The following is a 27,529-nucleotide window of genomic DNA, read 5'->3' as shown; positions in this document are numbered from 1 at the left end:
AAAAAAAAAAAAAAAAAACCACACGGGGAATAGGCTCTTTCGTCACTGGAACACGCCATGCCTGGGGGTAAGGTATAACAACTGTTTAACAGCTGCCGATAACACTTCAAGGCTTCAAGCAAAGATCCACTCTAGCTCCACCAGAAACTGTGGAAGAAATATTTTCTGGGAGAACAAAATTAGAATGAAATCTAACCGACAAACTAGATTACACACCCCTTTCTATTTCAAAAGGTAACTTTTACAATCAGAGATAGAGAGATTTCTACTAATATTCAAATAGCATCAGCATGGGTACTGGTAATTATAAAGAAAAGACGACATGGTATTTCCCTCTTACTTTGCCCACTGAAAATATATTTGAATGTCTTTTTTTTTTTTTTTTAGGTTCTGATGAAAGAGCATGGGTTTTAGAGTAAGACAGAATGTAAGTTCAAGTTACACTAACTAGCTGTGTGATATCAGCAAGTCTCTTGACTTCTGTGAATTTTCTCATTTCTTCAATGATGATAATATCTACACCTAACAGGGCTGTTACAGTAATTAAATTAAGCAAAATAATATATATAAAGGCCTAGGATAGTAGGTGACACATAATATCCTCATGACTTTGGGCTATGCAAAGATTTCTTAGATTTGATACCAAAAGCATGATTCATAAATGAAAATATCTTACAACTCAATAAGATAACCAAATTAAAACCGTAAAAACGATTTGAATTGACCTTTCACCAAAGAAATTACACAAATGAACAATAGGCAAATGAAAAGATGTTCAACATCAATAGTTATTAGAGAAATGCAAATTAAAACCACAATGAGACATCACTTCACACTCAGTAGAATGGCTATCATAAAAAAGACAGACAATAATTGTTGGTGAGGATGTGGAGAAAACGGAACCTTAATGTGTTGCTGGTGGGAATGTAAAATGGTGCAACCATTTGCAAAATGTTTGGCAGTAGAATAGTCAGCCTTCTAAAATGGTTCCTAGGATTCATATCTGCATGTAATCTCCTCCCTTTGAATGTGGGTTGGACCTAGTGATTCATTTGTTTCTAATTAATAGGACAGGACAGTAATGGGAAATCACTCCTGTTATTAGATTATAAAAGATGTGACTTACACTTGTTCTCATTTTCTCTCCAGAGCTTCTCTGATGAAGTAAGCTAAAGAGCCCACACAGCAAGAATCGAGGACAGTTACTGGCCAACGTCCAGTGAAGGAAATGAGACCCACAGTCCAACACCCTCAAGGATCTGAATCCTGACAATCACATGAGTAAGTCTAGAAGTTGATCCTTCCCTTGTCAAGCCTTCAGGTGAGCCCGCAGGCTAGGTCAATACCTTGATGTCAGCCTTGTGAGAGACTGTGAAGCAGAGGACCCAGATAAGCTATGCCTCTATTCCTGAGATAATACATTTGTATTGTAGTAGGCTGCTAAGGTTTTGGGTAACTTGTTATACAGTAATTGATAACTAATATAGACGGTTTCTTATAAAATTAAACATAAACCAACTATACAACCCAGTAGATCCACTCCTAGATATTAACTGAAAAAAAAAAGAAAAAGAAAAAGAAAACATATGTCCACACAAAGACTTGTACACAAATGGACACAGACATTTGTTTATAGCAGAAGTGTTCCTAAGAGTCGAAAGCTGGAAACATTCAGAATGCTGGTGAATTGATAAACAAAATGTACTGTAGCAATACAGTGTAATACTATTATTCACAAATAAATAGAAACAAAATACTGATACGTGCAACTACTTGGATAAACTTGAAAAAAAAAACATGCTAAATTAAAGAAGCCAGAAGCAAAAGACGACATACTGTTATTATTCCTTGTATAAGAGATGGACAGAAATGGTAAATCTATAGAAACATAAATCAGATTAGTGGTTAGCTGGGGCAGAGGGGTAAGAGTAGTAATTGACTGCAAACATGTGAAAGAAATGTTTTAAAACATAGTGCTAGTTACACAATTCTATAAATTCACTAAAAATCATTAAGTTGAGCACTTAAAGGTATGTATTGTAGATTATAATCACACTAAAGTTGTTTTTTCTTTTTTTAAAGAACCCTAAAAGGACCTAGAAAAAACAAACTGAGAGCTAGCAACACTGATACTGACTGTCTCAGGAGGGAAGAGTCTAGCTACTCATCACCAAGTATTACAAGAAACATCAGGACCAGGGCAGCCTTTCGAGCTGCTCTCATATGACAAATCCTCACAAGACTATCTTCAGCTCCTTTTGTTCCCACACAACGGATTTCATGCTCTTTCCAAAGAAATTAGTAAGTGTTATGTTAAAACACACACACACACACACACACACACACACACACACACACACACACACAAGTACCTCTGCTACTTGGCATCCGACAGGAGGCTGAGACAATCAACTGTAAAAGAGCTGGCCCCAGGGCATCTCCCATACTTAATTATTTCATTAGCAGCTGCAGAGTTTACTCTTTCTAAATTGTGCTAAAATCCATAAAGATCCATATTTTTCTAATTATATTACTTCTTTGTAATATTTTGTCCTTTTATGTCTTTTATGGGCTTTAATGCCTCACTCTGTATTCTGTTACTAATGTAGTGTGCTTTGCTAGGCTTTGATTATTATTTCGCTAGTGAGCATTATCCCTGACCTACAAGTCAGCGGTTGTATAAAGCCCATGGGGAAGCTCTCTGAGGGTTCACTCAGGGATGTGAAAGGTTAGTTTCTCCTATAAGAAAAGAAGAAAATAATGAATTACCTTTTCTATACAGTCTCAGAGACAGAACCAGTACAACCTGAAGGACTAGAACCAGAAAATCAAGATGATGATGAGAAAGGAACAGTTCATTATAAAAATGCCAGAAATAGTTCTGGGCTAAAAGCAGTGCAGAGAGGTAGCAAAGGTACATTAAGTTATATTCAATCTTCAGTGACAGAGAATCATGGCCAAAAGCCTAGGCTGACTGGAGAAGCTACTAAAGAGCCTTTCCTATTTTCTCTAGGGCTACTCAGGACTTCCTTGAGGTGCATAAAGGGTAACAAAGGCATGTCTGGGATTGCTGCTTCTGTAGACGCAGGTGCAGAGAAGGCTGGTTCTAACAAATCTTGTCAATGTTTTTAATGCCACCAGACTGACTAATATAGTGAAATATCTACCATGATCCCATTTTTACATACTCAGTTGGCATAATTAACAAATCTTTTAAGGGTAAGGTCACAAGTTATTTTTACTTATTAAATCATGAGTCTCCAAATGTTACTGTTTAGACAGCATCACCCAGAGCAGAATCATTCTTGCAGCCTCAACTGCAGATCCAATTGCAATTGTCAAAAGCAAGTTTCACCTTTTTTTTTTTTTTTTTTTTTTTTTAGAGAGGAGAGAGAGACAGAGAGAGACAGAGAGGAGAGAGAGACAGGGGGGAGGAGCTGGAAGCATCAATTCCCATATGTGCCTTGACCAGGCAAGCCCAGGGTTTCGAACCGGCGACCTCAGCATTTCCAGGTCGACGCTTTATCCACTGTGCCACCACAGGTCACGCAAGTTTCACCTTTAGACCCAGACAAAAGCACGGTGATTAGCAGAGGCAAAGCAGGGAGAGGGAAGTAGAAGAGGATACAGGGGGGATAGATGGTGATGGAAAGAGACTTGACTTGGGGTGGCGAACACACAACACAATATACAAATCATGTATTATGGAATTGTACACCTGAGACCTATATTATTTTATTAATCAATGTCACCCCAATAAATTCAATTAAAAAAATCAGATTTCAACTAGGCAGCTACAAGAGAAAACATCTGGACCTACCAGTCAGAATGAGAAAGGTCACATGTTAAATCCAGATAATCTTCTTTATTGGTGTTTGAAGGTTATACACCAAGGGGTGGGTTACCAGGGTCCTCCTTTTAGGCCTGGCTCTGACATCTTCATTCATCTGCTATGTGTGTGACACTTTAAAATCCAAAGCTTTAAAACTACTGTGTTGTCACTCACTTCCAAATGTAATTTTCCTAATTCTAAGCCCGAACACCATGCCAATCTATTACTAGACTGCTGAGTATTAGATGCTGGAAGAAACCACGTAACAGAATTGTCAGGGGCAGATGATGTCTACTCTTTTAAAAACCGTTCTCCAAATTTCCACCCAGCGTTTTACTATGAATGAAGCATCTGCAACTTTCCCCAGTATAATTAAGAAAAAGAAAAGGCTTTCGAATCATCAAGGAAGAAAATCAAAAGATTGCTTTAAGATCAGGTTTAGGCTTCAGATCAGTGATGAAGGGGATTGTGCCTATCGTATGATGTTTTCATAATTAGTATATATTATTTTATATCCAAAATCATTTATGTTGGAAGCAATTCTATAGTCCATCACATATGAAGCTACTGCAAAAACAAGATACCTTAAGACCTTACACACTTTGGTAAGGGATTTTTCATTTTTTCTGGGTTTTGGACCTCTTTTGAAAACTGTACTCTTTGCCCAGAAAAATATACACATGCTCTTAAATACAAAATTTCACATAATTTTAATAGGTTTCTCAAACCATGAGATTTCAGAATCTTTGTATTAGGCATTTTAATAGGCTCGGGTTTAAATAGAAGGCTAGTCTGAGCAATATTTTATATCCTTTATACGACAATGGTTAGCCTTTAAACTTTTTGTTCAAGTGCACTCAAAAGAATTTTGTAAAACTATGTTTCTCCCTTATACAGAGTGAACATTAAATCGATATTAATTGGACATTTAAAATTTTCATTATAATTTAAACAGTTATAAAACAAGACAATTTATGTTTATTATAAATAATGATGCAAACTGTTATTGCATTCTTTCAAATGTATCTAGTGGAAAATAAATATTAATGATTTGATCTCCTTCATCATAAATTTACAATTACATAAGTTTTTTTAAAACTCAGAAAGTTTCTCCTTGAATTTATATTTCCATTTCACTTTCCTCACAGAATTTTATCCTTACATACTATTCTTTTACGTTTTTTGTCTTCTATTGCTCATCCTATTATATGTCTCTACAACAATAATATATAAATAAAAAATATTTTTGTTTTCATGAAGTTCTGTTTATTAAAAAATTTCTTCTGAATTGAGATATTATTATTAACATACAATTGATAAAAAACAATATAGGTATATTACAAATCTTGGTCAATAATTATTAAATATAAAAAGTAAGAATTTGAGGAATGTATCTCTTAATGAGATGAATGAAGGGGGATGCATTTATGAAATTTTTTTTATGAAAGGAATTATCCAATTGACCTTTTGTTTGGCATCCTGGAAGAATTTATGCTGTAGGGCAAAGAAGTAATACTCAGGATGGGTGCGAGCTATGCCTTTCTTGTACAGGAGAAGGGTCCTGTGAAAGGGTAGAGGGGAAAGAAGGGCCTCAGCCACAGCAGCCTTACAGGGCAGGTGGTTTCAGAGAAGAAAACATAATGAAATTGAAGACCTGGCAATTGATTCTCTTAAAATTATCCACACTCATGTAATCCTTGGGGAGTCTCCCATTTATCCCAGTTTGAAGAACACTGCTAAAGAGAGACCCCATTGCCACGATGTACGCAGATGCTCTTCACATGACGTAACCAACAGTGATTTAGTGAGCACTTGGAACAATGCAAGGGATGAATGGATAAAAGGATGGATGGATGGATGGATGGATGGATGGATGGATGGATGGATGGATGGATGGAAAGGTGAGGAAAAAAATGGAAAAATACTGAGCATTTTCTGTGTACACCAAACTCTAGCAATAAAAGAATAAGACTAAAAAAGATTCCGTCTTTGTCATCTCATCAATTCTCTGGGAGACAGTGAAACACAGTGAGACCCTGCCACAATGTAATATGTATACATTTGGATCTAACAGGATTGATAACTGCCTCCAGGTGTCCACTCCCCTCCCTTCTGTGATGGGAGCAAGCTAAAATTCTTACGTGATGAGATTTGGTAGGAAGTTACTGCCTCATGAATACTTGAGACTTCTTAAATTTAATGTATGGTCAGTTGTGTCTAGTCTAAACTTCACCGTTTTTGCTTTATGCTTTTTGCAATAGTATCTAGCCCAAACTCCTGTATTTCATCAACTTTACCATTATGTGACCGCCATATTTTAAAAATGAAATTTCTGAATCCTACCTACCATGTGGTAGAGAGATGTCATATACTCATCTCATCTCCAAAACTATTCTCCTTTGTGCAAATTACCAAAAAAAAAAAAAAAAAAAAAAAAAAGCCCCTCTGACAAATTATGAAAAATGATGACCTAGTGAGCCAGAATAGGATTTCATTCCTCAGTCCAGCGGAGTGCTGGTAAATGTTTAGAAAGCAACTCAGAGTGGAAGAAGGGCTTTTTTTCTCCATCTTTTGCTGATGTCAGTAGTCTAAATACCACGGCCCATTTCAAGCCACTGACATGAAGACAACCAGCTCAGAAGATTCCTGAAAATTTAACAATTGATTATGAACTGACTTTGGTACATCATTGGGACTCCTCACTTATCTCTTAGCAGAGAGCCTGCATGTGGTTACCAAACTGCACCAGGGTACACAACGTCCCAGGTCACCATGCCTGGTGTCAGACTTCGAGCAGATGAACTCACTTGGCAAGAGCTGATGTTATGAGTTAGCAAGCACACATGGGTGTCTCACGTACTGCTAACCAACTGGGCTGGAATACATTTTATTCCACACTCTCCTTGCTTCCACAGCAAGGAGACATCAGTACTACTGCTCCACAGTTAAAGGTAAGCAAAAGGAAGGGGGAGGGGTCTCGTAGGGCCCACTAAGGACAGTGGGAAGACCCGTTTTTCTGTCAACCATTACTGCAGTCCGTTTCTCTTTTGCAGATGCCAAATCTCTTCCTACAAGTTCCTTTTAGTTCATTGTGCTACACAGCTTGGTTTAAGAAAAAAAAAAAAAAGCCAGAGATGCTGTTTTTTGTTAAAAAGATTCAAGGAGAGGCGTCTGGGTTTTATCACCAACAGAACTTAACCATTTGACACAGTAGAAGCCATAAAGCCTCTGCCCATTGTGAGCGCTTACAGAAATCCCCTGTGAGTGAACTTCAGCAGCAGAACACTGCTGATTTTGTAAGATAACCCCTGCATCCCATGAGCGACAGGTCTTGATCTGGGCTTGAGAGATGTAATATTTTGATAAAAGAAAGGCACTTCCTTTTGAAGCATGTATTTGCGTGTATGAGCAGTACCGCTGGAACCTCAGTGAGCGCCTAGGCGAGGCTGACGCGGTCTCTCCCAGCTCGCTCCAGCCCGAGGCCCCTCCCTCACACATCTGACAGTAGCAGCAATTAGCATCCATAAACCGCAAATGTGGCTTGGTGTCCCCCCCACCTTCAGAAGCATCAAAGTAGTCTGTATTTCTCATGAGTGCAAAAAAAGTTGTACACCTTAAAAGAGACTGAGGCTCTGACATGGAAGGCTACTGAAGATGGGAGCTGTACCTCCTAAGAGAGAAAAATTATTTTTCTAGCAAACTTTCTCATTAAAGTTCTTATCTTGGAGTTCAGCTTCATGAAAGGTATCACAATAGAGAAAATGTAAGGCCTTTTAAAAAGTTATCAAATTCAATTTTTCTCATAAAATTAGGTACAACCTTAACTCTTATATTACAACAGAAGTACTTAAATAAATACAACAATTGATCTCCACTGTACAATTAATTAAAAGGAAATATATTTCATAATGAGTGCCAGGTATATTTAATTAATATTCAGTTGCAAAGACTCAGGAAATGAAGGGTGTAATGCATTGAATGTCCCTCTCAAATTCATGTGTGTCAGAAACCTCGGAATGTAACTTTATTTGGAAATAGAGTCATTGTAGATGTAATTAGTTAAGATGAGGTCACACTGGATTAGGATGGGCCCTTAATCCAATGACGAATGCCCTTATAGGACAGAGACACACACAGGGGAGAAAGCTGTGTGACAACAGAGGCAGGGGTTGGAGTTACGCTGCCACAAACCAAGGGTCACCAAGGATTGCTGGGAGCCACAGGAGCTAGAAAAAGACAAAGGAGGATTCTCTTCTAGAGCCTTTCGAGGACGGATGACTGCTGACACCTTGACTTGGGACTCTCAGTTTCCGGAATTGTAAGCGAATCAATTTCTGTTGTTTTAAGCCACTGTGGTAAATTGTTTGTGGTAATTTGTTGTAGAAGTACTAGGAAACTAAACAAAGGCAACTCAGGCAGAATGAAAAGCTGATGCTGATGGATACTGGGGTACACTGTGTACTTTTTGCCCCATAGCATCTCCAGAACAAACCACTAGCCTAAGCGGAAAGGGATGACGGCTGGGAGGGAGCTGCTGAAAACGGGGCCAGGAGAGTGTTCACTGCAGGGAGCTGGTAGCCAAATACATATCCCCTAATTATTCAAAGCAAGAGTAATGCCACCAGCACATGCATGTAGAATCACAACCTCAAAACATACATGCCCAGGACGGACTCTTTCCTACCATGTTCTAAGTGGGAAATGGCAAAGATGAGGATCCAATTCCAGATGAAAAGGACGAAGACAAAAAGTCGAGGTTCTTTCTACCTTCGTTATTCAGCCCTTAACTGCATTTCCCTTCACGGGGTCTTGTTGGGATGATGTTCCCCCGCCTCATGCCTTGTCTCTACCTGTTATTACCCCTGGGTACACTAGTGTTAAACACATCCTACCCCTGGCCCTAATATCCAGGGGCTTTTATTTTATTGTGTTACTCTGTGAACACAGGCCAGAGACAAGCAGTAGGAGTATTCTTTCTTATGATATGTTATAAATATTGCGTTAACTTCTGCTTTTGACATTATGGTATCTCAATGACATTTTATTTAGATCCAATAGGAAGGTTCCAATATCCTTTGTATTTAGTGAAGTGTCTACCCCAGCATTCCTTCAACACTACAGAAAAACAAAGACCTGGGGGTCCCTGGGTCAGTTCCTACTGCTCAAGGCCAGCCTGACAACAGTCACAGTTGGTCCCAACTAAGAAGAAGAGAAATCATAATTGTTCATGGGAGTCAATGAACAGGCTGGAAAATGAATTCTAAACCTCTATTTCTTGTGCTTTTCAATCCAGGTGAATTATATTACTTCATAGATAGGTATTTTAGAAAGATATAAATGTGGGCTACTAGGAACCTTCTTTTTTCAAAAAAGTTTATAAGGGGCCTAACCAGGTAGTGGCACAGTGGATGGAGTGTTGATGTGGGATGCTGAGGACCCAGGTTTGAAACCCCAAGTTTGCCAGCTTAAGCACAGGCTTACCAGCTTGAGCTCAGGCTCATCGGCTTGAGCGTGGGATCATAGACATGACCCCGTGGCAGCTGGCTTGAGCCCAAAGGTCGCTGGTGTGAAGCCCAAGGTCGCTGGCTTGAGCAAGGGGCATCTGGCTCGGCTGGAGGGCCCCCCACAGTCAAGACACATATGAGAAGCAATCAATGAACAACTAAAGTGCCACAACTACAAGCTGACGCTTCTCTTCTTTCTCCCTTCCTGTCTGTATTTGTCTGTCTGTCTGTCTCTCTTGCTGAAAAAAAAATGTTTATAAGGGGTGAAAGTTTGTCATGTACATACAATTACAGATAGAATATAATTAGGTTCTTAAACAATATCATTCAAACTCATGCCAAAGACTCAGCCTTATCGCTCATTGCACTTGAGGGAGCTGAGATAGTGCAAGAAGGCGTCATGGAGACAATAAACTGGAGCTGATGTAAAGAGCTCCAGTGCATTAGTCCATTGGACTAAAATCTTCATGAAGGGAGGAGCCAACTCAGTTGTTAAAAAACAAACATTTAATCCACATATGGTTTTATTTGTGACCAATTAATTTACATAAAACCTCTAGTGGCACAGAACTATATTCACTCTCCATGTGTGCTAAACAGAGCTGTTAATAATATATATTTTTCTAATTTTAAAAATAATAGTGTTAGACACCCTGTGGATTCCCTTTTGGAATGTTTATATGAAAACTGTTCTTTCAAGGACCGAAGGCTTTCCTAATGCCTCACACAGTAAATGTGTACACCAGGCCAGGAGCTGGCGTCCTCGGGCCTGCAGGCCACGTCTGACCCACTGCCTGTTGTTGTAAATAAAGTAACTGGCACACAGACTGTTCATTCGGGTATCTTTATGGCTGCTTTATACTACAACAGCAGAGTTCAGAGGTTGGAACAAAGATCATATGAACCACAAAGCCTAAGATATTTACCATCCGGTACTTGACAGAAAAAGTTTGCTAACTTCTGGGCTAGGATCCTGAGAATATATTAAAATATATTCCTGTGGGGTGGGAAACAAGTGAATTTATGTTAAATATTGATACCTTTTAAAAGTTTTTTCCAAATCTTTTGTTTTTGTTTCTCAAACGACAGTTCTAGTTAGGTAGACTTTTCTTTTTCCACCTAAAAATATAATCTGTTTTTCCACAAGAGAAAAATAAAGTGATTGTTTCTAAGATCTGGAAACTGAGAAATACACACATAACATTTCATTTATTTAACATATAAATTAAACATAATTAAAATTATACTGAATTTAAAACATTTTAAGACAGGTCTTGGATATTAGGGCCAGGGGAAAGATGTGTTTAACACTAGTGTTCCCAGGGGTATTAACAGGTAGAGATCAGGCACGAGGCGGGGGGACATCATCCCAACAATACCTCGTGCAAGGAAATGCAGTTAAAGGCTGAATAATGAGGGTAGAAAGAACCTCGGCTTTTTGTCTTCGTCCTTTTCCTCTGGAATTGGACCCTCATCTTTGCCATTTCCCACTTAGGACATGGTAGGAAAGAGTCTGTCCTGGGCGTGTATGTTTTGAGGTTGTGATTCTACATGCATGTGCTGGTGGCATTACTCTTCCCAACTACCTGAAAACATAAAACTCATAGCTATTTCTGGACCCAGAGAAAATTCTAACATAAATGATAAAGTCCCAAGCCAAAGGCTGTATCAAGACTATCATTTCAAACATACACTTAATAGCATTACCTGCCAGAACGCAGAAACCCTAACTCAGAAAAATGCAAGCTGAAGCCACAGTGATCATTTGCCTCATTCTGAGTGTGACTCCATGGATGTCACCTTCAAGAAGTTGCACGAAGCTGGCAGAACACCATATGCCTTTCCTCAGCACAAATGACCACATCCTGTGCCAGGCAGCATTTTTCAGTCTCTGTGGTTAAGAACTGGTACAAATTAAAGTAGAGCTAGGCAGAGCTGGAATGTTAGTTGAGGCTGTGATTTGAATCTCAGAAGTTTTAGACATAGAACTCTATTTCTTGATCCCTTAAGAATCTAAGACAAAAGAAAAAGATCTCAAGAGATAATTTTTTTTCTTTAATTCCTTTAAGAAACACATATATAAACACATATGATTAACCTAAGGCATTCATTTATTCAACAAATATATATTGCACATGAACCATGGGCCAAGTGGTTCAAGGTGCTCCAAATACTTTGAAGTGAATAAAGACAGCTTAAGATCCTACCTCCTGAAGGGTAAAGGGGGAGAGACAATAAACAAATAGATAAACAAAAGTCTAAAATTATCTATGGGAAGTGCTATGCAGAGAATTAAAATAGAGTACCACGTTAAAATCATGACAGGGTGGTCAGAGAACATCTCTCTGAAGAAATGACACCACATGAGATCTGAGTAACATTCGTAAAGCAATAGTGAACAGGTTCATCAGCAAAAATATTAGTATGAAACATGTGCAGTGTTGGTGTGACTATCATGATCAAAATTCTCCAAAAAAAAACCTAGAAATAATCCATAATGTTAATAGAGACTGGTCTTTGGGTGATAGGATGGAGGTGAGGTTTTCTTTTTTCTTTCCACTTCTATGAACTATCAAACTGTGATATAATACAAAAAAATATATATTTAGTCTTTGTCCTTAGTTCCTGGCACAGAGTTCCTAGAACTTTTAGAATTCCCTGAGTTACAGAACTATTTTTTGTTATTCACAAGCCCCTTTCAATCATAGCTGAGTTTATGCTACTTTAGATGACTGAAGGTGGAAATCTTACATAGCCACAGGATGGGCTGGTCGCCAGAAAGACCAAATGATTAGAGGGTTAAATTTTTCAGCCCTATCACAAACCTCCAGAAAGGAGAGGAGGGACTGTAGATTGCGCTCTATAATAACTCTTTAATAATAAGATTCAGACAGCTGCTGGGTTGGTGAACACATTGTGGTGTGCTCAGGGAGGGCATGGAAGCTCTCTCACACCACATCGTGTCCTTTGCACCTCTTCCGTTTGGGTGTTCCTGAATTGTATCCTTTAAAATAAACTGGCAATAGTAAGTAAAGTGCTAGCCTAAGTTCTGTGAGTCATTCTAGCAAATTATCAAACTTGAGGGAAGTTTGTGGAAAACCCTAAATTTGTTGCCAAGTTGAACAGAGTGTGAGTTACCTGGGGACCTGGTATTGTCAACTGCTGTCTGAAGTGAAGACAATCTTGTGAAACTGAGCCCTTAATTTGTGGGTTCTATATTAACTTCAGGAGTAAGTATGAGAATTGAACTGAATGTTGAATTTCCAGTTTTTTCTGGATACTGGAGAATTGTGGGTATTGGAAAACACTCCAGAATTGGTGTCAGAAGTGGGATTTTTTTGGCCCGTGGTTAATGAAAATGTGGTTTAGGAAGAGAAAAGGAAGAAAGAATGGGGTATAAGAAACCTGATTCTTAGCCACGTGGTCACCCATATTATGAGCAGCAGTTGTGCTGTGATCAGTTACTATAGGTTAAATTACCAGGGGTATTCAGAGATGAACCCAACTCTTGAGGAGCTGGTTCACTGGATGCACAAGGAACTGCAAACTAATGAGAAAGAGGTACAATATACAATCCTTTGGTTGTTATTATTATCTATAATAGCTAAACTGAAATGAAAAGAGAGTGTTGCGTCAGACCTTAATGCTGGACCAAGCTCAGATTTTGGTTGGTTTGAGCTTTGGGTACTAGGCTCAAAGCTGTCCCCAAGGGAAAAATTATGCAGGAACAACAGAGAGTACCTCTAAGACTTCTGGTCACCAAGAAGGTAATTCACACCTGACCTGTGGTGGCACAGTGGATAAAGTGTCAACCTGGAATGCCGAGGTCTCTGGTTCAAAGCCCTAGACTTGCCTGGCTAAGGCACATGCGAGAAGCAGCTACAAGTTGCTTCCTGCTTCTCTCCCTCACCTTTCTTTCTTTCTCTCCTTTCTCTAAAAATCGATAAACAAAATGTTAAAAAAAGAAGGTAATTTACATGGGGGTGGGCAAATCCAAGAAACTACTGAAGCCAGGGGGGATAGCGTGAGGGAGTTGTCTCATTTTGTAAATCAGTACCATCAGCTTCTGAAGAATCTTTACTAAAATGGATTGTGAGAATGACTAAGTTAGGGAGAGTATCTTTGGTTTTTAATGCTACAGAGTGGAAGGGTATGTTTGAGTTGACATTAAACCCATAGCTCACTATAAAAATAAAACTGTAAAATTCACTAAAATCACAGGTGGTTATATATGATCCAGACACAGAGCATGTTTTTCCCGAGAAAGCAGCCGGACTGTTGGACTGGAGCAAAGCTACTGTAAGATCTCTTTGCCCTGAGAAAGAGGACTATCCAACTCCCTCTCTAAATGCCAAGTGGAACACTCCAGAGGAAGCAGCTGATATGCTTCATCTGTAAGCCACATGGAACTGGCTTTATGATAGAAACTCACCCGCTGAATATGCCTGTAACATAGGTCATGGTAAATGCTGTGGTTTTAAAAAGATGTTCTAAAAATGTACAAGCTGGATAGGATATGGTAAAGTCAGTGCAGCCGCAGGGGGTGATGAGAATGAGGCTTGGAGGGAAGAAGGTCATTATACTCAGAGGTCCCAGAGAGCGGGTGCCACATGCCATGAAGGGCCATGTGGGAACGCAGCACTCTCAGTCCGAAGGCAGAAAAGAGGAGTGAGGGAAAATCCTAGGGCCAGAGCCTTTACTGGAGTTTCTGAGAGAAGGTGAGGCAGGTTAGGATAAACAGTTTAAATGGGTTAGTTTGAATAATTCCAGACTTTGGGACATAGGAGTGGTCTCTAGGGCCTGGCCTGTGGTGGCACAGTGGACAGAGCATCAATCTGGAATGCTGAGGTCGCAGGTTTGAAACCCTGGGCTTGCCGGGTCAAGGCACATACAACAAGCAGTCAATGAACAAAGTGAAGCAACTATGAGTTGATACTTCTCACTACTCCCCACCTCTCCTCTCTCTGTAAAATCAATAAATAAAATCTTAAAAAAAAAAAAAAGAGTGGTCTTTAAGGACTCCCTGGGATTTCAGACAAGGAAAACATTAGCTTCGTGTACGAGAGTTAGATAAAGAGATGGTTTGCTGGGGGTTATGGGGTGGTAGGGGTTGAGGGGGTCTGGACTGGTTGGTTTGCTTATGAAAAAAAAGCACTTCCTCGGCCAAGCCCTTTGCTGTCTCTAAGAACTGGTTATCCCCAGGAGGGGCAGTCTTTCCCCAGGGCTGTAAGGCCCCCAAATGTTAAGCATCAAAAATGTAGAAAATAAGAAAATATAGTTAAAAGGATTGACTCTGTGATAAATGGGCGCTAAAGAGGCATAAACAGACTCTAAGAAAACTCAGAGCGGTGGACCCCTTTCGCAAGGCACCCCGTTTACCTTACTGCTGCAGAACCAAGCACGTTCTCAGAAGCTTTATGGAATTTGCTATCTCAGCTTCCCTCTCTTGGGTCTTGTAGATGCTAATAAAAACATTAGACTAATTAACAAGAGAATGAGGAGGGTCAAGGACCTTGTCCCAGCAAGGCTGAAAATTGTAAATGGTTATTATTAAGAAATAAGGTGAGCCCTGGCCAGTTGGTTCATTGGATAGAGCGTTGACCCTGCATGTGGACGTCTCTGGTTTGATCCCTGGTCAGGGCACACAAGAGAAATGACCATCTGCTTCTCTTCCCCTCCTTCTCCCTCTTCTGTCTCTTCCCCTCTTGCAGCCAGTGGCTTGACTGGTTCGAGCATCGTCCTTAGGTGCTGAGGATAGCTCAGTTGATTTGAGCACTGGCCCCAGACTGGGGTTGCCGGGTGGATCCTGGTCAAGGTGCATGGAGGAGTCTGTCTATCTCCCCTTCTGTCACTTAAAAAAAAAGTGAATAAGGTGGATAAAGTAAACATTGATAGGGCCAAAACAAGGGGGCAAAAGAGAGGGAGAGAGTTAAGGGACTCGTTTCAGTAAGGTAAAAATCTGTAGATGGTCACAGATTAGGCAAGTGCTTTCCAACAATGACTGTTGGGACTTTAGACTAGAGAATTTTCATGTCAGGGGTGAGTATTAGCCTGCTATTGGACATTAATCGAAACTGCCTCCATGATTAAATGACAAAAGCAATCTTAATGTCTGAACTACCTATGATATCTTAGATGATGTCAGAAAAAATGCTCCGGCCTGGCCAATTGGCTCAGCGATAGAGTGTCAGCCTGGCATGTGGAAGCCCCAGGTTCGATTCCTGGTCAAGACACACAGGAGAAGCAACCATCTTCTTCTCCACCCCTCCCCCTCCCTTCTACTCTTTCTCTCTCTATTTCTCTCTTCCCCTCCCACAGCCATGGCTTGAGTAGTTCAAGCAAGTTGGCCCTGGGCACTGAGGATGGCTCCACGGCCTCACCTTGAGTGCTAAAATAGCTCAGTTGCTGAGCAACAGAGCAGTGGCCCCAGATGGGCAGAGCATCCCATGGTAGGGGGCTTGCTGGGTGGATCCCAGTTGGAGTACATGCCAGTGTCTGCCTCCCTGTCTCTCACTTAAAATAATAGTAAAAACAAAGAAAAAGAAAAAAATGCTCTATGGGGGAAGAGAGTGCCTAGAACAGTTCCATAATAAAATGGAAATGGTTTATACAGGGTTACACAACCTGGGGACTGCATTCAGGAGATGATCATTAGCAGGGAGTCTTTTTTCTTTTACAGTCGACTTGGACCTGTGTGAAGAGCTGCCAGATTGCATCATCACTTGGACAGTGCCCTCTAAACAGCTCTTGACTGACAAATAACAGCTGGTTGGTTATGGATGGCAGCGCCAAGGTGAATGGACAATGTCCTGTTTGGAAGCCTATCACTCTGATTGAAGAAGGTAAAAACAAATCAGCTTAGTGAGATGAGTTACATGCTGTTTTCTTAGCAGTGATGGAAGAGTTGAACAATGATAAAAGACTGTTATGGTTCTAACACAACTCATGGGTCATAGCCAATGTCCTGGTCATATGGATATGCAGAAGGACAAAGGAAATCTGGTCTATTAAAGGATGTCAAATGTGGCACTGCCCTATGGAAATCACTATGGGAATTGAGGGTGTATTAAAGAACATGTCGGTACCCATAAGAAAAAACCCCTTCCAGGTTTGGAAGGTGACTGGAACCAATGAGTGAATATTGTGATGTATTTGACTGGGTCCATGCAATGAGTAGACATTTGGGAACCGCAGCAATGCAGAGGGGTGAATCTGGACATATTCTTTTTCATCCTCTGAGGCTCAGAATGCCAATAAGAACTGCTCTATCTGTTAACAAGAGATACAGGGCTGCAGATGTCTATGAGTAAGACTCCCCAGGGGGAAGGCCCCACTCACAGCTGACAAGTGGATTATACTGAAGCAATGTCAGGAGCCACAGAAGGGCTACAAATGGTTTTTGATAAAATAGACATTAACTCTGGTCTAGATTTTGCTTACCTGGTGGCAAACGCACAGGGTCAGAGTACTAAAAAAGGACCAGAACAGAAGAAAATGCACCAATTGGAATGGCCAACTTGCATTTCTTCAGACCAACGCATACACTTTACAGCCCATAATGTCAAACAACAGACACAGAGACAGCCTCCTCATAATAATGTTTTCGTAGAGAATTGGAACAAACAACTGAAACATTGGTTGTTTGAGACCCTCGGAAGCCCTAAGGTGCCTTACCTCATCCTTAACTCAGAATGTCATATATACCTCATTTTCCCTTCCTGTCTCTGAACCTCTCATATACGTAGGGTCTCTGACTTTCTCATGCATGAGGGGTGCCCATACATATGTATGTAATTCAATTTCATCACTTTTCTCCTGTTATTATGCCTCATGTGGATTTAATTAGACCAGCTGAAAGAATCCTGAAGACTAGACAAAAGTTCCTTCCTCCCCCATACCAATATCTCTTGATGTTTACGATCCTATTGCTATAAAACCCTTACGGTCAAAGACCAGAAGGTGGCCTGTGGTAGAATACAAAGATATATTTGGTCTTGGTCTTAGATTCCTGGCGCAGAGTTCCTAAAAACCTTGGAATCTCCTGAGTGATAGGATTGTATTTTGTTATTCACAACAAGCCCCTTTCAATGATACCTGAGTTTATGTTACTGAGGTGAATGACGGTGGGGACCCTAAATTGCCTCAGGATGGGTTGGTCACCAGAAAGGCCAAGTGATTAGAGGGTGGCAACTGTTAGCCCCACCCACCAACCCCCAGGAAGGGGAGAAAAGACTGTAGATTGAGCTCTATAAAAATGTTTGAACGATGAGGTTCAGAGAGCTTCTGGGTTGGTGAACACATACAAGTGCTGGGAGCGAGGTATGCCCGGGGGAGGGGGGCACGGAAAGTCCTCCCACACCACACCCTGCTCTATGCATCTCTCCCATTTGGCTGTTCCTGAGTTGTATCCTTTAAAACAAACTGGCAATAGTGAGTAAAATGCTATCCAAAGTTCTGTGAGTCTTTCTAGCAAATGATCAAACCTGAGGGAGGCTTGTGGAAGACCCTGAATTTGTAGCCAAGCTGGAAGAAGGGCAGGTAGCCTGGGGACCAGGTACTTCCAACAGGTGTCTGAAGTGAGGGCAGGCTTGTGAAACTGATTCCTTAACCTGTGGATTCAGCATGAACTCTGGGAGTTAGTATGAGAATTGAATTGCTGGATGCCCAGCTGGTGTCTGAGGGATTGGAGAATTGGTTGTTGGTGTCGGAAAACACCCCAAACAAACCTTTCTATAACAAATATGTGTCATTATTCTTATTATGAAAAAAGAGTAAAAAGAAACATTAAAAAAATAAAATCAGTATAACTGAACACTGAATAAGCTCCTTAAATTCTCACATTTTGCTGATATCCTATAGCAAATTATTAAATATAAAATAAACCTGAATTACTCCCAACTCAATCCACAAAAACAAGTTTTCCTTGGAGTGTTCCTGATTTCTTCTTCATGTTAAATCTCAACCACATCTATAACCATTAGTTATTAATCTGTACACTGTGGCTCACCTCCAATATCTTCATCTTCATTGGTTGGGCATTCTGCACTGTCCACATTTTCTGTTTCATGAGGTTTGGTTAAATTGTAGTCATTTAAAATCACTGGACCTTCTAGGAGATAAAAAGAATTTTAACAATGCAACTTTAAAAAAAATTTTTTAACATGTATTAAATAGATTCCCATTTCAGCTTCAAACAAATACTTAGTGATAATATCCCACCTTAGTGATAGTATCCTGCCCCAAGTGGGATATATGGGAAAACTCTTGAGGTTTAGAAACATAGCCAGGATTCATGCACCTTTCTATTAGATATGATTTTCTTGAATATTTCTTTCATCTGAGTTAAAATGCACTCAGGTCACTTCTGGTCAGAAATTCTCTCTCCTGTGGGATGTTACTGCTATTTATGACCAAGAAGTATTGATATGAAGTAATGAGAAATACTTAGCCTGAAAATACTGGCATAACCCAATTTGGAACAGATGCTTTCCTTAGAGGAAGCCTGTAAGCTTCCCATTTTCCTTTTCTGTTCACATTATACATGTGATTCTGTGGAAAACATATTGGTCCTCAAGTTTCTTTATTTCTTCAAGCATACTAAATGCTGACAAGGCTATATATACGAAAAAGTCATAATTCTTGTCCCCAAAGAGCTTATACTTTGCAGGTGCAGAGAAGACAAGCCCACAACTATAATGCAAGACTCAGACAAAAGATAATACATGTCTATAAGGTAGACTTGGACAAAAGATGAAGGGAAATACAAAGCGTTATGGGGGTTCATGTGTGAGTGGGAGCAGACAATAATAAAAGCATGCTTAAATAAACAGCAAACTTCTCAAACATCAAGTTTCATGGAAATATAATTCTGCACAATAAATATTGACAATATTAGAAGAAAAAAGGAATAATATAGCTGGGATTATTTCACAGGTAAGCATGGTAGTTTAACAAAAAGATGATAACAAAAGAAGTGAAAAGTTAACCACATTCTATCAAACTCCTCCCCACTATTCAGTATTTACATGTAACACATAGTCAAAGACATTGCGTCCTGTGACGTTTAAACTGGACTGAGGTGGGAGAGGTAACCAGAAACTACAGTGGCGTTCCTTACAGTGGCAGCCACGACCCAGCACATGGAGCAGGACTTTGCCGGAATGCAGCAGCAAAATGGAACCATATTTCATAAAATCCATGCCTAAGAGGTCCTGAAAACGTGCTTACCAAGGACTCATGTTTTGATCTATAAATAGGTAAAGTTTCTGAAGTGATAAATTTTGTAATACAACATAAACTTTGATTTTAAAAAAGTGAGTTAATCAATGGAGAATACAATTATTTTTATTTTAAATGTTTATAGTTTATTCTGAAGCCGGGGTCAGCAAACTATGGCCTAGGGGCTAAATGTAACCATGGCCTATGTATGGACCCAGGGGGTACAATGGTTTTTACATTTTTAAAGGGTTGTAAAAAATATAAAGAGGTACATGCAGTAGAGGCCATTAGGTGGCCCACAAAGTTGAAATAGTTACTATATGACCCTTTATTTAAAAAGTTTGCTGATCACCAGTGAAAAGCACAAATTGTTCAAATACAAGCTACTATATTTAATTAAACAAAAACTATCTTTTTGTGTGTGTGTGTTGCAGAGACAGAGAGAGTCAGAGAAAGGGACAGACAGGGACAGAGAGACAGGAAGGGAGAGAGATAAGAAACATTAATTCTTCGTTGTGGCTACTTAGTTGTTCATTGATTGATTTCTCATATGTGCCTTGACCGCAGGCCTTCAGCAGACCAAGTGATTCCTTGCTCGAGCCAGCGACCTTGGGTCCAAGCTGGTGAGCCTTGCTCAATCAAACCAGATGAGCCCGCGCTCAAGCTGGCGACCTTGGGGTCTCAAACCTCAACAAAAACTATCTTTATTCAAACCAATCAGTGGGAAAAATAAAACAAAACAAAACAGTGATTAACATTAGATGGGGTATGGTTTGGCCCTATGATACCAAAGAACGTATATGATCTAAATGGAGAGTTATCTTTGTATCAAGAAGAGACAACCACATTTTTCTTCCCCAGCATATTTCCATGGCATTTTTTATGGTAATCAAAATGTTCCTCTTTCTTTAGTAATTTCAGTAAAGTTGTATCTCTAGACAGGAAAGACCTAATGTTACCTGTGGGCACAGACTGCTCCTGAGGGCTTTTCAGTTCCACATTTGGTTTTATATCTGAAAAGAAAAAGATTATAAAATATTAGCTGCTTAGAGTAATTTTTTTTTTCAGTTTTGAGGGTCCTAAACTTAATGGGAATGCCATTTTGAGAGCTTTAGCAGACTTCCTCTTCAGAGTGGGACTATTCTTTCTCTCACTCCTCCCTAAAAAGTGCCTTGGAGAGAGTAAAAGGTATTAGTTATACAGCAATTGTGTTTTAAAGAGATTAAAAAAAATTAGTACTTTGAATTTACCCACATACTTAATATTTCTGGTGCTTTTGGTTGTTTTTTGGGGTTTTTTTTTTAATGAACATCTGAGGTCCCACCTGATATCATTACTCGTCAGTCTAAAGAACTTCCTCTAACATGTTTAGTAGTGCAACTGTGTAAGTGCCAACTCAGTGTTCATTATTGAGAAATAGCTTTATTTTGCCTCCAATTAAAAAAATACTTTTACTTGTCCAGGCAGGGTAGATCAGTTGTTTAGAGCATTGTCCCAAAACTCCAAGGTTGCAGGTTTGATCCCCGATCAGGGAACATACAAAAATTAACCAATGAATGCATAAAAGAAAAAAATTTTTACTTGATATACAATTCTGGGTTGACATTTTTCTTCTAGCACTTAAAAAAATGGCATTTTACTATTTTCTACTCTCTACGGTTTCTAATAAGTTATCAATAATATTCATATATTATTCTTTTTCTTTGAATGCTTTTGAAATTTTCTTTTTACCTTTGGTTTTTAACAGTTTGACTACGATATGCCTAGGTGTGATTTTATTCTGCTTGGTTTCATTGAACTTCTTATTTGTAAAATTATGTTTTTCACCAAACTTGAGAAATTTTCAGCCATTATTTCTTTTTTATTGAATTCTATTGGGGTGACAGAATAATTACACAGGTTTCAGGTGCCCAATTCTACAACACATCTCTGTACACTGTATTTTGTGTTCAGCTCCCAGGTCAAGTCTTGGTCCATAACCATTTGTACTCTCCTCCACCTCTCCCCCACCAGCACAGCCACTATTTCTTCAAAAAAGATTTTCCTACATTCTCTTGCTCCTTTCTTTTTAAGACTTCAATAACATATGTACGTTATACTTTTTCATATTTTCCCACAGTTGCCTGAATCTCTGTTCTTTCTCCCCTCAATCTTTTTTCCTCTCTGCTGTTCAGATTGAATCCTTCCAATGATACATCTTTAAATCCACTTACTTTCTTCTGTCGTCTTAAGTTGTTAAACTTGTCCAATGAACTTTCTTTTTCATATAATTTTTAGTTCTAGAACTTTCCATTTTTTATAGTTTTTTATTCTGAGATTTCCTATTTGTTAATTCATTACAAGCATATATTCTTTTACATTTTTGAGTATAATTATTATAGCAGTTTAAGATCCTTGTCTTGCAATTCCAATATCTATGTTATCTTGAGGTCATTCACCACTGATTTTCTTTTCTCCTTAGTGTGGATACATTTTCCTTCTTCATATGACTTAATAATTTTGGATAATACCCTGTGCATTGTAAATGCTGTTGCAGAATTTATGGATTCTGTTATGTTCCTTTGAAGAGTACAGGGGATTTTTCTTTATTTTACTTTTTCTTAAGATTTTTTTTTTTTTGTATTTTTCTGAAGCTGGAAACGGGGAGAGACAGTCAGACAGACTCCCGCATGCGCCCGACCGGGATCCACCCGGCACGCCCACCAGGGGCGACGCTCTGCCCACCAGGAGGCGATGCTATGCCCCTCCGGGGGGTCGCTCTGCCGCGACCAGAGCCACTCTAGCGCCTAGGGCAGAGGCCAAGGAGCCATCCCCAGCGCCTGGGTAATCTTTGCTTCAATGGAGCCTTGGCTGCGGGAGGGGAAGAGAGAGACAGAGAGGAAGGAGGGAGGGGGTGGAGAAGCAAATGGGCGCTTCTCCTATGTGCCCTGGCTGGGAATTGAACCCAGGTCCCCCACACGCTAGGCCGACGCTCTACCGCTGAGCCAACCGGCCAGGGCCTTTCTTAAGATTTTTTATTTTCCATTGATTTTTACTTCTATGCTATCTTAATTTTAAAATATTAACACATCAACATTAGATGTTAGCAGCAAAACATAAAGGCAGGAAAAATATCCATATTTTAAAAATAAGCAAAAAGGTGGCTTAGCAGGGGTGTCAAGACCCAAGATAGGTGAGAAGAGTGCCCATGCAAGGAATGGGGGCGGTGTTGGGCAGCCTGCTGGAGACAGACCATCCTGAAGACGTGCCTGAGTGGGGTGCGCAGTCTGAATGAGGTGAGGAAGAATTCCACCTGCAGGGCAGGCAGCACAGAGAGTCAGAGAGAGCCTGAGCCGAGAAAGGAGAGCATGCAGGCGAGAGAGCTGTCTACGCTGGAGTATTGGAGTCTGAGAGGGATGAAGGGGGAATCCAAGCTAAGGGACAAATTAGCATGAGGAGTCAGAGCATGAGTCTAGTGAAGAAGACATCTATGCATAGAGGTGGTTTGGTGTGGAGTTTCAGAGCCTAAGCAGGGTGAGTAAGACACCCACACATGGGACAGTGGGGGCTGGCACCAGGGAACCAAAATGGAGTGAAAAAAGCTTCTATGCATGGGTGTAGCTCAATGTAAAGTGTCAGAACTTGGGTGGCTTGAAGAGGCTATCCAACTACTAGAGGCAGCTTTGCATGGCAGAGCCCAAGCAGTTGAGAAGTGTGTCCACTCAGAACAGTGACTATGGTCCAGAATGCCGGGACCAAAATGAAGCAGGCAGAGCATCTGCACCGAGGAGGACATGGTTGTGTCAATGGGTGCTTGGTTGTATAAAAGAGGATTGATCAAATAAGATCAATAATAAAGATAATGAGAGCCAGGTTTTCTTCTGTCAGAGGAGTTACACATATGAAAATGTGTGGTACTGTTTTGGAAATGGAGGTACTGGTGTAAACATATGTATTCTGCTATACATAAATAGATATAAAATATAGGTATAAATGTGTGTATATGTGAGTATATGTACATATAGATAGTCCCTAGCCCTGTCCACTGAGACCAGCTGGGAGCAGGGACACACAACCGCTTCTAGCATCCAGATACTAACTTCTAAATATCATTCTCCACTTAAATAAAGCAGGTTCACTGGAAAAACGGCTGATTTCACTGTTGGGGTAGGGAAAGTACAAGATGAGTCTGGAACATTTTGTGAGTCAGAAAGCAAGGAAGCACTCACAGACTAGAGAAGAGATGTTAAAATGACACAGAAATCATCGTGAAGGGGTTTCCAGTGGCCAAATCTGGGACAACGGAGAATCAAAATAATAGTAACAGTATTGGATTGTAACCCATTGAAACAGAAATTCATGAGTCCATATTGACATTAATAAATGAATAAATTCAAAGTCTGAGGACAACTAGAATATTTATATAGTTTCCAAGGACTTCACCCCAAAATACTTATTACAAAGATGAAAAAAGTAATTATAGAATGGAGAACCAGCAAACACCACTGTAACTGAGCAAAGAGATCACCATCAGTAGTGGGACAAATGAAAATTATGTGCCATCTGATCATGAAAAGGACACACCATCACTTCTGGGATAGTCCTGCCAAATATGTGTATCATGAATCAAACCATGAGAAAACAAAGAAACTCTAACTGGGGAACAATTTACAGAATAACTGGCTTAGAATCCTCCAAAGTGTCAAGGTCATGAAAGACTGAGGAACTGTTCCAGACTGAAGGAGAGCGAAGAGTTATGACAATTAAATATAAAATGTGATTTTGAGCTGAATCCTTCTGCAGTTAAGGACATTAGAGAAACAGTTGGAGAAATGTGAACGGGGCCCCAAGGATCAAGTGGTAGTAACGTATCAATGTGAATTTCCTGGTTTTGATGGTTGTTTTGTAGGAGAGGGTAGAATATGCCCACTAAAGTATTCAAGAGTGACAGAGTATCATGTCAGCAACTTACTCTCAAAATTTCCGGAAAAAATAGTGGTTTTTTTGTACTATATTGCAACTTTTCTGTAAGTTTGATAGTGTTGTTGTTGTTTTTTAAGTTAAAAGAAAAGCTACCTGTGAAACCTTTAATTGCATACTAAAGGGATTTCGTAACAGAAAAAAAGAAAGAAACCTAGTTCAAAGGTTTCACATGATCAACCTTCATGTGAAAACATCTTCTAGTTACTATAGAGCAAGACTGCTTTTGATTTGATGACCAAAAGGAAAAAGGTCCTAGTTCCCTGAACAATGACAACAACATTTAAATACTGCTCCGTAGTTTTTCAAGAGATCTTTCTGTGCTGTAAATGACACCAGAAGTAACTAAGTACAGTTTCTAAGAGGAGAGTCCAACTACCTTAGTATTCAGAATTCAAAGGAGACATTAAAACCCCCATCTATAATCAGGTTACATGGATGTCCTTCTCAGGTACTAAAAGATACTTAAAACACAAGGGCAAAATAGATTGAAGTACATTTCTTCTCGCTGAACTTAAGGTCTTTATAAAAACATGAATCCCAGTAGCGGATAGATGGTTAAGGAATTCCCAACTAAAGACCAGAAACCTGTTAAATATTTCTAAGTGTAGCAAAAACTTTTCAGTTTTTAATGGACCATTTTATAATTTATTCTACTTCAGTCCAACAAAAATAATAATACAACCCTCAAAAAGTTTCCATTTGATGGGATCTACTGGGGTCTTTTAATGTGTTGGCTGTCAACATAGCTTTAAAATATTTTCCAAAAGAATGCTCTAGAAAGCTAAGGAAGGGTTTGTATATTGCTTTTGGCAGAGATATAATTTCCTGTACTGATGTTTTACATATCTGGCACAGATGACAGAAGAATTGTAAAATGGGTTAATTTTGTTGAAAAAATAACTATCATCAATTGTCTACATCTCTCCTATTACTTTTCTAGGTAGAGCACGCTCTTGCCTCAGGACCTCTGCATTTGCCTTTCCCTCTTAACAGAATGTTCTTCCCCCGGCTAGCTACCTGGCCCACTTCCTTTCTTCATTCAGGTGTGTGCTCAAAAGTCACCTTCTCAAACAAGCTTTACCTAACCACCCTAATAAAATGTCACCCTCCATTGTCATTTTCTCTTACTTCTGTCATTGTCTCATTTGTTTTATTTTTCTTCACACTATTTCTTCATTGTCACCCACCTGACATATTTTTGGTCATTTTTCTTTTTACCTGTGTTCCCCCACCAGAATTTAAGGTTCGTGAGAACAGAGATGTTATCTGTACTTTTTATTGCTACTTTGCTGTACCTTTAGCTCCCAAAATAGTGCCCATTCATGATGGGCACAGTAAATATTTGTTAAATGCACACGTGAACTTTTACATTTCTACCACTGATCCTAACGAACACTCTAGATCAAGGTTCTGCAAACGACAGCTCACCACCTGTTTTGGTGTGGCCTGTGAACTAAGTATAGTTTTTAAGTTTTTAAGTGGTCAGGGAAAAATAAGTCAGAAAAATGTTGTTTTGTGCCACTTTAAAACCACACGAAGTTCAGTTTCAGTGTCCATAAACAAAGGTCTATTAGAAACACAGCCAAACTATCCACCCATGTGTAGCGCATGGCTGCTCTCAGACGCCAATGGCAAAGCTGAATAGTTGCAACAAGGACCATATGACTTAAAAAGCCTCAAACTTTCAGTATCTGGTCCTTTACAGAAAAAGTTTGCCAAGCTCTGCTCTAGATCTGTTACTAATACTAATCTAATACTAATACTGTACTGTACTGCCTAACAGAGTAGTCATTAGGCACTTGTGGTTTTTTAAGTTTAAATTTAAATTAATTAAAATTTTAGATGTAGTTTCTCAATCGCATCGGCCACATTTCAAGTACTCAAAGAACATGTAGCTAGTGGATACTCAAAACAAAGAATGTTTGGATCATCTCAGAAAGCCCTACCAAACATCACTGTTTTAGACTGTAGAATATCTCACTGCCGCTTGGGATGCCACTGCAAAGCTATCACTTTAAAACAAACATGAAAACTCTGGATCAGGAAAAGAAAAGAAAAAGGTAAATCAAACCATGTAAAAAATTAAATACCAACCAAAAATGTAAAGATATTATACTAGAAAACAGCTTAACAATGACCATCTTCTATCAATATTTACAAATTTCTTATAACTAGAATTCCAGGGAAAGTTGTGATTTCTATTAACACAGTCATCAAAACTATAAAGCACCTAGCCAGCACCTTTCATACAAAGTATTTTACAAACATGACTGATTGAAAAATGAATGTGACTTTTCAGAGGGAAAATACCCACCACCTGATGCCAAACATCCAGACAAAATATTTTTAAATGTACTTATATGTATGTGTACAAATATATATATGGCATCATGTTTCCATTAGGATTTTTTGGTATCACTAGATAAAACAATTTTTCTTATCTCATTTAAAAGACAAAATTATGAAAAAAAATAAAAGACAAAATTATGAACTTGCAGAAAACCCTAGTTCGTACTCATTCATGTCAAATGCCCTCCTGCCCTTCCCACAATTAAATACCATTTCCTAATATTTTTTAAGGTTGAATTAAATCACCAGTGTTTTACCTCTTAAATAACAAATCTTGAAAAGGAATAATTCTTCTATTACTGAGACAGCTGACAAATATATTGGACTGTAAACGTTAAAGACAGGTTCTTTTGTGGCTTTCCAAAGCACTTCAGAAATTCCAAATTTTACTAGTAATCTTAAATTGTTTTCTACCAGTAGTAAAAACAAGCCTCCGTTACATCCTCACTGAGAGACGACAATTTCAAATTTGGTTTTATTCCTCCAGATTCTCTTTTCATTGACAAAGATGCCATTTAAAGAAATGTCACTAGAATTTTTGTTATGCTACCAATATTTTTCCCAGAGACTCTAGCCTTTTGTGTTCTGCAGAATTAAAGGGAGTAGATTACAAATAAAATTCAAACTTGGAAATGGCAGGAGTCTGGTTAATTAAGATTTCATC

General features: G+C 39.3%; 1 protein-coding gene across 1 annotated transcript in view; it reads right to left on the bottom strand.

Moving 5' to 3' along the window:
• Positions 1-27,529, bottom strand: part of IKZF3 (IKAROS family zinc finger 3) — an 87,890-nt gene that overhangs the window by 42,267 nt on the left and 18,094 nt on the right. Inside the window, exons 2-3 of the mRNA XM_066263722.1 lie at positions 20,514-20,567; positions 18,344-18,445 (exon numbers count right to left, since the gene is read on the bottom strand). Coding sequence (XP_066119819.1) covers positions 18,344-18,445; positions 20,514-20,567 — 156 coding nt within the window. The remainder of the gene's footprint in view (positions 1-18,343; positions 18,446-20,513; positions 20,568-27,529) is intronic.

The sequence above is a fragment of the Saccopteryx bilineata genome, chromosome 2 (assembly GCF_036850765.1).
Source record: "Saccopteryx bilineata isolate mSacBil1 chromosome 2, mSacBil1_pri_phased_curated, whole genome shotgun sequence".
Lineage (NCBI taxonomy): Eukaryota > Metazoa > Chordata > Mammalia > Chiroptera > Emballonuridae > Saccopteryx > Saccopteryx bilineata.
Note: the sequence above shows the minus strand (reverse complement) of the source record. Positions and strands in the feature narration are given on the sequence as shown.